Source organism: Hydra vulgaris, chromosome 04 (genome assembly GCF_038396675.1).
Source record: "Hydra vulgaris chromosome 04, alternate assembly HydraT2T_AEP".
Classification (NCBI taxonomy): Eukaryota; Metazoa; Cnidaria; class Hydrozoa; order Anthoathecata; family Hydridae; genus Hydra; species Hydra vulgaris.
Window position 1 is genome coordinate 24,486,962 of NC_088923.1, and position 14,925 is coordinate 24,501,886.

At 27.8% G+C, this 14,925-nt stretch overlaps 2 protein-coding genes across 3 annotated transcripts in view; both read right to left on the reverse strand.

Moving 5' to 3' along the window:
* The window catches only part of LOC105846055 (interferon-induced very large GTPase 1), a 140,135-nt gene that overhangs the window by 42,568 nt on the left and 82,642 nt on the right, over positions 1-14,925 (reverse strand). The window contains exon 2 of one of the 2 annotated variants that reach the window (XM_065795866.1): positions 7,315-8,394. In XM_065795866.1, the coding sequence (XP_065651938.1) occupies positions 7,315-7,402 (88 nt within the window). In that variant the 5' untranslated portion in view covers positions 7,403-8,394. The remainder of the gene's footprint in view (positions 1-7,314; positions 8,395-14,925) is intronic. The other variant, XM_065795867.1, reaches the window with a different exon arrangement.
* Positions 8,909-11,928, reverse strand: LOC136079288 (uncharacterized). The gene is made up of 3 exons (XM_065795021.1): positions 11,727-11,928; positions 11,342-11,413; positions 8,909-10,551 (listed from the first exon to the last, which is right to left on the reverse strand). The coding sequence occupies exons 1-3, from the start codon at positions 11,926-11,928 to the stop codon at positions 8,909-8,911; spliced, it is 1,917 nt and encodes a 638-aa protein (XP_065651093.1).

Below are 14,925 nucleotides of genomic sequence, written 5' to 3' on the forward strand. Positions count from 1 at the left end.
ATTTTTATAGAAGATTTTTATAGCGCGTAGTGAGCTGCTTTATATCTTTGGCATAAGTAGAGGTAAATAATTTTTAAAAAAAGTTGTTGGATATTTTTTCAAAATCTAATAGTTATCTAATATTTTTGGCAGCAGGATCTCCAAGACTGAATTCCTTAAATAACAGCTCAAAGCTATCTATTTTTTTAGGTAAATTATTACAGGAACTGCCTTCCAAGCGATTTTGCGCCAGGTAGAATACTCTGCAGATGTTTATTGCAGACAAACTGTCACTCAAGAACCAACAGGTCGTATGTCCATATTTTGTGTTTTTTCTGTTTATTATCAATAAGTACTCAACAATCAATGGAGTATGTGTCCAATAAATCTATTCTGAAGAATGATACAACTTTTACAAATATTTGAAAAATTATTTGGAAATTCTGGCTAAAAGCATTGACAAATTAAATCTTAAAACTTGATTTTCTCAGAAACACAAAAAAATGGACATACGGTCTCTTCGATCATGGCTGATGAAAGATCGGTTGAAAAACTGTAACTCATACCCCTTGTTTTCCGAAAGAACAAAATTTCAATCTCTTTTAAAATTGTGTCTGCAGAATCTAACACTATATGTAGACCAGGTGTGTTTACAAGCTCTTTTTTTTTTCTTCTATTAATAAAGGCAGTTGAACAAAATTTTTTGTTCAACTGTACGACATCGAGATCGAAAATATGCACAAAGATTCTAAAGAATAGTAATCATCTTTTTAAAAGTTAGGAGGCCATGCATAAGAGAAAAAAGTACTTTAATGTTGTTTGTTTTCAAACCATTAAAAAAACTTTTAGATCTTCATTTAAAGTGTAATCTAAGGAAAAAAATGTTCAACTTATCCAAAATTATTCACGGAATATGATATTGTTTTGTTCAAGAAAATCAAAATGGTCTATATAACAGTTTTGTGAACACTTGAATCTTAAAAATCTTTGAACGCATATCCGTCAGACTTTCTCAATTTATTTGGGATTTTATGATTTTTTAACTCTGAACTTTAAAGTGATTGATAGAGTAACTAAAAGGAATCAAAATCATACATCAAAAGAGAGATCTTTTTCTACAATACATCAAAAGAGAGATCTTTTTCTACAATACATCAAAAAAGAGATCTTTTTCTACAATGCATCAAAAGAGAGATCTTTTTCTACAATACATCAAAATAAAAATCTTTTTCTACAAACAATACACAAATAAAAAGTCAAAATGAATGATAAAGATTGCATTCTTTTTATTAAAAAAGTTCACAGTAATAGATAACTCACCTCTTTGTTTTCATTTACACCTATTAACAATGGGACTTTATCGCCATTGAATAATTTTCCAATCTTATGGTTGTTCTTAGTTAGTTTAACATTGAAACCAGATTCGACGCTATTCTGTCCTCTTTTACTCCTTAGAAAGAGTGCATCTTCAATCATATTGCGGTTACTTAGAATTCATAATATAATCATATAAAAAAATTGCCTATAAACTTGTAAAAAAATTATAAAAAAAAAAATATTTTCAAGCATCAAAGGTTGGTTTGTAGATTTGGTTAGCTGGTATGTAGTTTTAGTTGAAGTTTGCTCAACTTATAAAAGATATCACTTTACCTTTGTCTTTTTGACAAAGACAACAAGTTATAAGTTAAAAGTTTTTAAATCTAAAGTGTTTATTCATTTAGAACTGGAGATAACTTTTAGTTGCGTTGTAGGGGAGTTGATCTTACAATGACCGTCCAATTCTATTGTATTACTTCATACGCGAACTTCTTGTGGTAATTTAAAAAAAAATAAGTCTTTTTTCAGGTTTTTTTAAAACTTCTTTGGCTCCTTTATAAAAAGGTTTTCCCAAAACACGTTAAAACTTAGGAGCCAAAATTTTTTCCATTTTAATATGCGCCATATCAAAAATGGAAAAACATACAAAACATTCATACTTTCTCACTTCGATAACTATAATATTCAGGTTTTAGTTTAATAGCTTATGTCTAGTAACTATAGTTGTCATAATAACATAACTAAATTTAAACTAAAGTACATTAGATATAAAAATGTATATTTTCTTTCATAACACGGTCACAGTGAAGTTATTGTCAGTCACCAAAAGTATTTTTCCAAATTTTGAGCAAAGCGTGGTAAGAAGGTCTAAGTTATTAGTTGAATAAACTTTTTAATGTAGTTTCGATATGGTTTAAGTTGTTTTTTAATTTTTTTATTTTTATTTATAATTGTTGTTTCATCCTTATGTATTGACCTTACAAATTCATTTTAAAAAAATTTCTCGTTTAAAAGTTACGATCATTCAAAGTTATTTTAGGCAAATTGAGGTACTTATACTATAGGAACATGCAGGAACTTTAAACCTTACATACTCATAAGTTTTAAAAAAAGAAAATTTTGATGAAATTTGTAATCTGTTGATAAATTTTAATGTAAGTCATGATAGAACTTAAAAAAATTTTGATTTTAGAAGACGTAGATCTAGGAGGAAGACAATTAGGAGTTGGGACAGGATTAGATTAGCTCCAATTACTTAATCTTTTATTATGTCTTCCGCATTTGACGTCAGTATAAACATTGAAAAAAATTATTTATTACATTTTAGTTATGAGGAAAGCTATGATGAACAAGAACAAAATTTCTGGGGTATGTTGTGAGGTCTTGAAGCGTTGCCCTATGAACCGTGTGCCAAAGCTGCACTTAGTAACTATAGTAACTTTATTTCAACTACCTACTATCGTTATTATTCAATCACTTGTCAATTTTCGATTTTTTTTATTTGAAACAGCACTTTTTTTTGCTTTTGCATAGAAAAAATATATATGGGTAGTAGCAATAGTATCAAAAACAGCCAAGCCAACTAATTCAAAAAGGAACTTTTCAGATTAATATCGAATTAGAGAATAAAATCGAAATTGTGAAAAAAGAAATAGTATTGAAAATCCTAAAAGCAGCATATTATAGAAATAAGAATAAAATGATTAACATCAAAATAATTAAAAATTGAAGAGTGTTGAAAATTAAAAAAATAGCTATGATTCAATTCTTTTTAATTGATAGACTTTCCAAACTCTCAGTCGATGTAGCAGCACTCCTTGCATGTTCCACCTGTTTGTCAGTCGATGTAGCAACACTCCTCCTCGCACATTCTGCCTCTTTGATATTTTTTCGATACTATTCGAATTTCAGTATTATTGCGTATAGGCATTTTCGACATTATTCTTTCTAAATGAATCTTGATTTTTTTGACAGAATTCCTTAAAATTAGTTTTCGATACTAATCCCAAAAAACATTTCGATCAAAAAAAATTTCTATAGTAATCTGTTTTTCGGGTAATTTTTTTTTCGATACTATTTTGCTTAACCATAAATATGGTATTAAATAAATATTTTGTATTTTTGGAAATTTCAATCTTTTTTCATTCTTCTTAAAGAACTTTTCAATGTTTTTATCATTACTTAAAAAAATGTTCAAGAAAAATTAAGTATTAAAACTTATCATTTTGTTGGACAGTTTATCATTTAAATTGGTTGATATGATAGGGTCTTACAAGCGGGATAAAATTTTCCCAAAAACTAGTAAATTGACCTTTTTTAAACTGGTAATTGATCTTTTTGCCCTATGTGAACCTTTCCGTTGTTCAAAAAAATCTTTAGCTGTTGTTAAAATATTCAAAAATTTGGAATGGAAAGGAATGGAATGGAACAACTTGCTCATGTTACTTATAAGCATCTGTGTACCATATTGAATAATTCTTTTTAAAAAAGTTTTTTCCAGATAGCAAAAGTTATTCCTATCAACAAATGGGGTTTTTGAACGTACCACACAAATTATCGACCAAAATCTCTTTTATCTAAAATTATCAAAATATTTGAAAGCCATGCACAACAGAACTTATAAATTTCTTCAAAAATATCAATTTCTTGACAAAGATCAATATGGATTTCATAGCAAACACACCACAACTCATGCACTTATTAATTAACTAAAACTATTAGAAAAGAGAATAAAGGTTTTTCATAGGGAGCATTTCTTGACATAGAGAAGGCTTTTAGTTCTGTTGATCACTCCATCCTTCTAAGTTAATAGAAACAGGTTAGGGTTTTAGGTAATGCTCAGCAAGGGTTTTCATTACATATCTTCTAATTATTCTGCAATTTGTCTTCATTAAAGATGACAAATCTTTGCCATTAAAATGCTCCACAGGTATACACCAAGATTCTATGTTAGGACGATATCTTTTCTTTATTTTCATAAATAATCTTAATATTCTTAATTAATTAATACTCTTAATTTTCAATACTTTTCTATTTTGTTATGATGAGCTACTGACATCAACATAATTATAACAAAGAAGTCATTAAAAAATAATAAACAATCATATTAATCATGATTTGTTCAATTTACTTTAATCGCTGCGCTTTAGCAAACATAGTAATACCAGCAAAACCGAACTCAATATTTTTTAAATTGATAAATATAAATCTAAAATTGATAAATACCTAAACTTCAGACTAAGTGACTAATTTTATTCCGTTTTATTTTTATTAAAATATCTTTGAATCAAAATTGACGCAAATATTTTTCTTCTCATTTTTTTGACTTGGTAAAATGAGTGTAAGTCAAATGGTATGTTGGCCAAAATTCGTCAATATATGACGAATCCTATTATTATACAATACAAAATTTTTGGATCACATCTCAGATATGTTTGTCAGTTTTGGGAATAATATCAGTTTTTTTAAGATTTATCTTACCAACAAACAAGACTATAAAAATAATATACTTTTAACAACCTTGTACTAATTCTGACATCCTTTACATTCTATTAAAAATACTAAAATTATTTAAGGTGGTACTAAAGCTATTATAAAAATGTTTAATAATGTATGAAAAAAATGCAAATTAGAAGTTATATATATATAAAACTAAAGTATACAAATTTTGATATAATGTGTTACAAAATTTTTTTTGTCTGGCTTACCCAAATCTAAAAACACATAAAAAGAAAAATACGCAGAATGAAATATCTCAAGATAGGGTCATTATTTGCTCCAAAACTTTACATAACTTAAGTCCCATATCGATGTAGGAGTTGTACCAGAATCATCTACTGTATGTATATAGTTAAGGAGTAAAGGCAATTTTACGATATTGAACCAGCTGTGGGTGTCAGGTGGGGGACATATCAGGAATTATTTCATAATTAAATCTTGAGATGTCTAATTTTCCGTAAATAAATAAGGAACAGCACCAAATAATCAATTATTGTATTTGTAGTTAGGTGTCTGTTTCACTTTAGAATTTGAAACTTGCTGTCATGATTTAACAAAAACAGTGTGTTTTCAGCTAATGGATTTAAGAAATTTTTATATAAAAATTTAATTGTAAAGGTTCAATGTGACCCCCCGTTTAAAAACATGGATATATTACTAGATTTTGGGGTAAAACCAAATCTTGCTTGGCGTTGCTAAGGAGTTGCTAAGCAAATAAAATTATACCTGGTTTTTTAAAAACCTTATATCTCTTATAATTGAAGTCTTATATCTCTTTTAATATCTGTTATAATTGTCTATTTGTCTGAAATCATAAACAAAGAAACCTGATGAAACCGATAAAAATACTAATACTAATGATAATAATAACAGCAATGATAAAAATAAAAATTATGATCATCCCAAGAAGAATAATGATACGATAGTAATGATGTTAATGAAAAACTATCAACATCTATAATAACAAATAAAATCATGATAGAAATAAACCAATAATAGATTTCAAAAAACAAATATCATATATATCGAAAGGAATTGAATATTATACTTATAGACAGTAGTTGAATATTGTATAAATACACAGGAACTGAATAATATATACATAGACAGGAGCTGAATATTACATGCATGGACAGAAACTAAAAAAAGCCCTTTAAATTCACCTTGAATTTAATTTCAAATGTTTTTTGTACTGTTTTCAACTAGATTTATATTCATCTATAAATTTTAAGTTTTATAGTATTTTCTCTCAGCGTTCAATAATTATGACCATATAAAGTTTAAACCACCCTCAATTTGGAGGGGTTACAGGTTTTATATGGTCATAATTTTTGAACGCTAAAAAGTCATACTTTGGAACTTAAGATTTATTGATAAATATAAGTCTAGTTAAGAATAGTACAAAAAATATTTTATCAACTTGTTGTTCCTAAACGTATGGGGTAGAAGAGGGGAGGGGATTAAATTTAAGGACTTTTTTGTTCCGAGCCTCCGATCATCGCAATTTTTTGCAAAGCACCATTATTTGACAAAAGTATAAATATACAAATGTATGGTGTTGGCTCCATGTCTGGAAGTTAGCTATCTCAAATACCTAAAAATACTGGATCTGTCGCTGTTACATTTTTATTACTGTCATTATTACTATTTAATATTGTTTAATATAATCTTTAATATTTATCAAAGTTATTATTACTGTTATAATCGTTTTTATTATTACTGCTATAATCATTATTATTGTCATTACTATATCTAATACTATTATTGCTATTATTATACTGTTTTTTATTAAACTTGCTTCAATATTAATACAAATTATTATACGATTGCTATTATTATTTAGCGTTTACCTTAAATTAGTACTCGTATTAATTGTAAATAACCACAAAATGTAAAAACTTGTTTATGGTTGCTACTTATTTCGAAATTTTTTATTTATTTTTATTTTCTACTTTGCAAGAGTTTCTTGTATTCTCGCTGTTTTTGCTTCTTTATTGTGATTATAGATGTTATGAATATTAACTTATTATTTTCTTTACGATAAATGTTTTTTATTTCATGGAAGATTGTTACTTTATAAAACATGGCCAATACGTTAATAATATTGAGATACTCATTTTAAAACACTCAGAACCACAAGTAAAATAGCCTTCAGGGTAACTGAATCATATCCGTAGCAAGCAATTTAAAAGAAAAATAACACTGATTTTAGGCATCAGTTATAAACTTATCAAAAATACAGCAACAAATATATATATATATATATATATATATATATATATATATATATATATATATATATATATATATATATATATATATATACATATATATATATGTATATATATATATATATATATATATATATATATATATATATATATATATATATATATATATATATATTATTGTAGTTAGACACTTTATTTTAAAAATAGGTAAACGAATAGCAGGGCTGTAAAAGAATCAGGGGATTAAAGTGTATTGTACAAAATCGTATCTTTAAAAAATAAGTTTTACCGTTAACAGCAACATCAGTATCAATATCTTTGATCATGGTTTTTTTGACCCCACTATTTATAGCAGCATGACACGTGTGACAAAACATACGAGTCTTTGTTTCTTCATGTTTGCAAGGCTTTGAATTGACTTTATTGATTATTTGGTTTAATATTATCAATTCCTCGTGGGTCACAACGATCAATCTATCAATAAGACAAGATATTTAGACTGCATAGAACAATTCTTTTTTGATCTGATTGCCTCAAATTTTTGATTCAGGTAACACACGACTCGGAAAAGTTTGTCCTCTTTTGACTCTTGCTGATTTTTTAAGACTGTTTTCTGTGTAAACATCAAAAATGATATCAATTTTTATATACGATTGTAACTGTTAAAAAATGAATTGCTGAAACACCTTGGTTATAAATTTTTCAAAAGTTTTACAATTCTTGGATGATAAAATATTTAAAACAACAAATTCATTTATAATAATTAATAATAATACATTCAAACATGGGTTTATCTTAGAGATTTCGTTATTGACTTAAGAACTATAAAACACCCAAAAACCCAGGAGCAAAAACCCACCAAAAGCTTACGGGTTTTTGGTCTTTATTTCTTTTTATTTTTAATTTTTTCATTTATAAAGAAATTTACGTTAACGCTCAAGATTTGATGCTGCTCAACAATTTTTCTAATAATAATAAAATATGGAGTTTTGTGAGTCATAAATAAGAATTTTATATTACTTCGAGCTGTAATATTTAAACTTAAAAATTTAAAACAAAGTCATCTAACAACTTAGTCTTCAGCAGATGATCTTGATCTTAAATGTAATTTCGAACAAGTGTCTTAGCTTTTTCTTTTCATAAATGATTTCTAATTTTTTTCCAAATAATGCGAAGAGATGAGAAAAATCCTTCCATTACTACCTGGAAAAGTGTGCAACTATCGTAAAAATCTTTAAAAATTTCAGGCAATTTGGAGAGCTTTGGAACTCCTTCATTTTTTTAATTTTCCACCAATATGTTGCTGTTGTTGTAGGGGAGATGGGGCCGCATTGATCGCCGTAGCAGTGTTTTGAAAATTGCGCAGAACCTGAAAGAGATGTAAAAACTTATTAACTACGAAACACATGTAGAACTATCTGGCTTTTGGAATATATAAATATTTTGATTTAAAAAAATGATAAACATGAATAATTTTAACTTTTAAACAACCCTCTCAAAAGATTAATGTACCCCAAACTATGGGGTACTATGATCTCCGACTTGGGGCACATTGATCTTATATGCGTAATATTATCTAAACGTTTAACACTTCTATAACTAAATCTTGTAAATAATTTAGTCAAAGGGTAATATTGTATAACATATAATACATCTAAATTTTTTAATTATTTTTTAAATATAGCAGTTAAACCCACTAGTCTAATTTTTAATTAAAAAATGTATAAATCACAGCAGCTATAAGCTACCCGCTTTATATACGTTTAAAACTTTACAACAACTTGAAATTTATAAGAACTGAAATATAAAGACTGAAATAAGAATACGACTTTTAAGTTTACAAAACTTGTTAAAAGTACAATATTTTGATTAAGAATATTTCATCATTTGTGAAAGTCAAGTTGTGAAGCAGCTTTTGGTTTACATTGTTTTGTATTCCTAAGCAAGTAATTCTTAGTTTCTTTCTTATCTTTTGTGGAGACTTTTTGTTGATTTTTGGTTTGCTTCAAAATTTTCTTTTCTTTTGACAAACGAATTTCATTTCTGACAGGAGTATCAGTCAAGATCCTTGTTTTTAACTGCCTACTTTTAACATTTTTCTTTCTGGCAGATGCTTTTGGGTAAGGTTTTAAAACCTCAGGTGAGATTATAGAAGCAACACTTGTTGACACTTTGTTTAAAATACTTGTTTCAATATTTACTATAGTTATTTCAGACTCTATGTGATTAACATGTGCTGGTATCATTTCAGATTCCATGTTGTTGACAGGAGTGATAGTAACTGTATCTGGAGCAGCTCTATCTGTAACTGATGATGGTAAATATTCGTCATCTTTGAAAATTTCAGAATTGAATGGCTCAATGCCAGCTACTCTAAATCCTGTCTGTATATTAGATGGTAAGAAAGCTTTTGTATACGGTTCTCGAACTATTAAAACAATATCATAAATGGTCAATGGTCTTGGGTTTGAAACCATCCAATTATCACATGCAGAATTGTAAAACCTTTTCAATGGTCCAAAAACAGTTCTATCTAATGGCTGCAATTTATGGCTGCAATGGGGAGGAAAACTTATCATTGTAATTCCGTGTTGAATTGCAAGCTCCAAGCCTTTAACAGAAATATGACTTTCATGACTGTCGAGAAGTAACAAAACTGGAGATTCCTGAGAACAGTTTGAATATTTAACAAAATGTTTAATCCATTCTATGAAAATTTCTGAGTTCATCCAACCAGAAGGATTTGCAAATCCCACACATCCAGGAGGTCCTTCCTTAATCATGTAATCATGAAACTTTACCCTAGGAAAAATAAATAATGGAGGAATGGAATTTCCAATAGCATTAGAGGCACAACATGCAGTTACCAATGTTCCTCGTTCTGCAGATGTGATTCTTCCAACTTGTTTGCTTCCTCTACCAGCTAAAACCTTTACCGGCTTTTGAACGGTTGTTAAACCATTTTCATCAACATTATATATACAGTTAGGATTATATTTATATCGATTTCTTAGCGTTTTAAGATTTTGAAAAAACTCTCTTACAGTGTGTTTGTTAAAAGCTGTTGATCGAGCGAAGCTCGTTGCTTCAGGTGTTCGTAGAGACAACTCTGGTTGTCTTTTCATAAAACCTTGCAACCAATCAATGCCTGCAATTTTATTTTTGATCCATGATGATGGGCATATCTTATTGTTTTTTAAAGCAAATTCATATGCCAATAATCGCGTTGACCTAGTTGAAAGGCCATAGTTCATTTTTGATGCAATTAGTAAATAACTTGATAAACTTTTTTCATCTTCTGCTGTAAAAACTTGTCTATTGTTGTAGTTAGGCTTGAAAGCTTCATTTGGATTAAGCCTCTTTTTACGACAATATCTTTTTAAAGTCATTCTATCTATGTTAAACTGACGTGCTACAACATTCAGTTGTGTTCCTTCTAAAACTTTATTAACAGCTACTTTCATTGTTTCACTTGGTATAGCAACTTTATTTGTTTTTTTAATTCTATTTCTAACTATTTTAAGATCTGTAAAAAAATATATCAATAAAAACATATGTTTTTAATAAATGCTAATATTTAACATAATAATATTATGTTAAATATTTTTTAATTATTATGTTAAATATTATTCTTTTGATATTATAAAATAATAGTATTATTATTACTAGCTTATAACATAAGTAGATTTAAAAAATGAAATGCTAAAAGCTATTGTTTGTTTATATATGGTTTTTTTTTAAATTATAAATACAATTCCATTCGTGTAACTGTATTGCTTATAAACAAAAACATGGGGCACTTTGTCTTCAATGGGGCACTTTGATCCTCCGATCAATGGGCCCCGCATAGTCAAAGATCAATGTACCCCAATAGGTATAGGTAACATATTGATAGCAATATCTACTGTATAAATTGCAGCCAAATAAAAATTATATATTATATTATTCACCTAACACTTACAAATTTAAAATAAAATTGTTGTTAACCCATACAGACATCTAAATAAAAATATATTTGAATTATAGTACGATTTAAAAAAATCACTTTTTATGACGAAAAACAATATTTTCTTTATTTTTTTTGACGCTGATAACCTTATGAAAAAATATTACGAATAATCAATTAGGGAAGCATAATGGTTAATTAAATTGCAACCTCACTTCTAGTAAGGCAAAAATGAACGAGTAAAAGCCAAAAGATCATACTGCCCCGGCGATCAATGCGCCCCCATCTCCCCTACTTGTTTTCATTTAATAAATATGTTGGAAAACAATTAGAATTTTTTAGTCTAAATGTATTATAGCCAGGCAAAAACTCGGGGTATGCTTTATTTTCACTCGGGGTAGTTCTTCAGCTTCTTCTTCTTGACTTCTATCTAATGTTTTTTCTAAGAAAAAAAAAATTGTAAGGAAAGTAAACTTTAACAAACATTTTACATCTGTACTTATTTTAACTTAATCACATATAAACTCTTGCAACTTGCAATTCAAGTTCATCCTTCTAATTACTTGTTGTAACAAATAATGTAACTGTAATAACAAATTAAAAAATGTATGTTTGCCGCTGCACCGTCATTGCAATTGACTGAACAATTGATGAATAAGAAGAATCAATTATAAAGCCTAAACTATCTTTCTACTTATATTCTGACTGGTTAAACTTGTTCGATGCTGCAGTATTTATCTTTGACTCTGATATACTGCTAAATACTTCAGTGAAATCATTAGCACTTCCTTTTTTCTTTCTTCTGCTTTTATCCAAATGAATTTTAATTGTCTCTATTTTTTGAATTATGCTTTCTTTGCAACAATTAAATATTACTCTATTTGGTTGATCACTTGATATGGTCACTTCATTCCAATAGCTAGCATTATTTCCTCCCCCTGAATGATACTTTGTCATGTTTAATAACATATACTTTACTTTTATCTTAAATAAAACTGATATTTTAAAATGTTAACTTTACTTTACAATATACCATTAAAAAATGAAAAATGGTTTTCAAATAACTATAAATTAATCCAGCATTGCTAATAAAGATTTGTACCAAACGTTTTCAAAAACGTAAAAACCCAATCAAAAACCCAGTTGGGTTGAGTTTTTGCTTATGAACGCGAGTTTTTTCTAACCCTGCAATCAAGGATTATAAATAGAATCATCAAATGTTTGCAAAATTACATCAAAATACAACAAAACTCAACAAAGGTTCGTCAAACGGTAAACATGTTTCGTATTATACAATAAAACATAGGTCTTTGGGGTAAGAGACTATATTTCTGATATCAAAACTGAGTTTTGTTCATTTTAACTGGTGTGTTTCATTGCATTTAAGTTTTACTTTTATGATTTTGGCACCCTGAGTATCAAAATAAAATTTTTTTGAGCACTCTGCGTTTTAATAGTTAGCTACTTTATTTTTAAGCGTAATTTGCAGAAATAAAATAACTCTCCCACAATTTTTTAAAATATTTTATTACCCATGTGCTTTTTAATATAAATTATAAAAATTATAAGGAAAAGTTAATTTCCTTCTATAAAAAAAATAAAAAAATTTTGAAAAACAAATTTCTTTCTATAGAATTGCAATTAATAAATACATTCAAGACGAATATTAAAAATATTTCTTTCTATTTACACGTCATCTTTTGTATTTTGAGTTTATTGAGCAAGTTTTATAATATCGGTAAGGAAAGATTTCCTTTCAAATGCTCTTCCTAGGTGATGTGATAAGACGTTAAGGACTTCTTGGGGCACCTAAAAAAAAATGTAAAAAAAAAAAAAAGTAAACCGCCTTGGCTCGCTCAATATCAGAATTTTTAGAACCTTCTAGTTTTCAAACATTTTCTGAAAATAGAAAGAATAAATATTAATGAATACAATTCTACATAACAACCTTAATCAACCTACAATTGTATATTGAAAATAAATTTTCTTAAATTTTAACTTTTGTTTATAAAAGATCAAAACAACTTAGATCTTAGCAACCTCAACTTGAAGTTTCATGTTCTACACTTAATGACCAAAACCATGTTCTACACTTAATAACCAACACTAACTCGAGAAATCTCAGTTGATTATTATTACATTTAAATTAAATAAATTATACTAAATAATATTAAAGTGACGTTGTAAGCGTATAACCAACACCATAGTGTTAAAGTATAACATTTAACTTTAGCCATCCTTTTCTTTCGTTTATTTTTTATCATTATAATAATATTGTTAGAAATAGAATTGAAATATAAACTGGCCATTTAAATTTAAATGGCCAGTTTACATGTACACATGTATACAGGTATAGAAGCAGGAAAGTAGTTGAAGTTATTCATGATGACAAGTTTGATGAGTTCATTCCTAAAAATTCCTGAAGTTACTCAAGTAACTTCTCGGATGTCACAAAATTCCAACCTTAGTTCTGTATTTTTTCTGTTCTATAATAATTATCTTGCTGACAATCTTACACCTTGTGTGACCTTATTCGATAACAATACAATTGAAAATTTTATTTTCTCACAACCCAACTCCCAAATTAACATTTGATTGCTTAGAAAATGCAGCTGAGCTTGTTTCTTTTGAGTTTGAAATGGCTGGCAATTTAAATCCAAACATAACTTAGTTGTTTACTACTGATAATTATTGCAATATAACAATATTATCAATATTTCTTCATTGATAAATAACAACTCTCTTACTGAGTCTTCTACTTTACGGCTTTGCAGATTATCATTTAGTGTTGGCCTTCTTGTGGAAACCCATATACTATCCATTGCAAAATTAGCACCTGCTTATGTGTATGCTAAGGTAAATGATCATTATTAGCAGCAAACAACTAAGTTTTTTTTGTTTTAAAACTCACAATTTGCCTCTCTTTATTGTACTCACCGCTTTCTTATTTCATTCTCTACCTCTATAAATCTCTTATTCGTCCTTGTATAAAATACTGTTGTTGATTTGGGTCTTTTCTTTAAATGATACCCATTCTTTTGCATCTAAAAACGCATTGTAAATGTAGTTAAATATGCTCTAGCTGCCAAATGTGAGCCTTTGTTCCATTGTTGTAAGGTTACATCTTTTTATTTATTTATTTACAAACGTTACCATGGTGGCGCTATTAGTAAACAAGCTATCATCTGTTGTTTCAACAACCAAAGCTTAATTTTACATGACTTGCTAATCAGCAAAGTTACATCTTTTAACTGTACAGGTTCTTTTAGGCTCAAATTACTTTTATTTATCTAGCTTTATTTCTTGCACATCGTTGTTTTAGAATTCTTTTCTGTCTTTATGTTTTCCTGAATCATAAAATCTACAGTCTTTTAAGACTTCTGTCAACCACTTTTTGTTTTCAACTTCACTCTATGCATCTATGCAATAACATTTAATACAATTTTAAAAATAATTAATAATACTTTTTTAACTCCAGACTTAAACAGTGGTTGCTTGCAGCCTTGCAGGAAGTGAATTAGTTTAAAAAAATATATAACCAATTTTATCAGTGTAAATTCAAGTATTACCTGAAAGTTTTTGCTTGTTTACAATTATCCATTTTGTTCATATTTATCATTTTTTTATAACTATTTTAATATATTTATTATATTAACTTATTTGTCCATATGCAAAACGCCCAAACTTCAAGTAATTTGATTTTGAGAAAATAACAAAAAGCTTAAACTCCTAGTTGGGTATTAATAAAGAAATTTTTTTTTCTATTTATAGGACTACAAACTTTTAATTGGTCTAATATTTAAATAGATAAATCAATTTTAGCATACAGATTGTGAAAAGGGAACTAACTAAAAGAATTTATTTAATTATTGTGTCTTAGCACGTTTTGCAGATGGTCTCCTCAAATGATCAAAATGGATCTTCTTTGATTTTTTTTCTCTGTTGCTTAAGTAC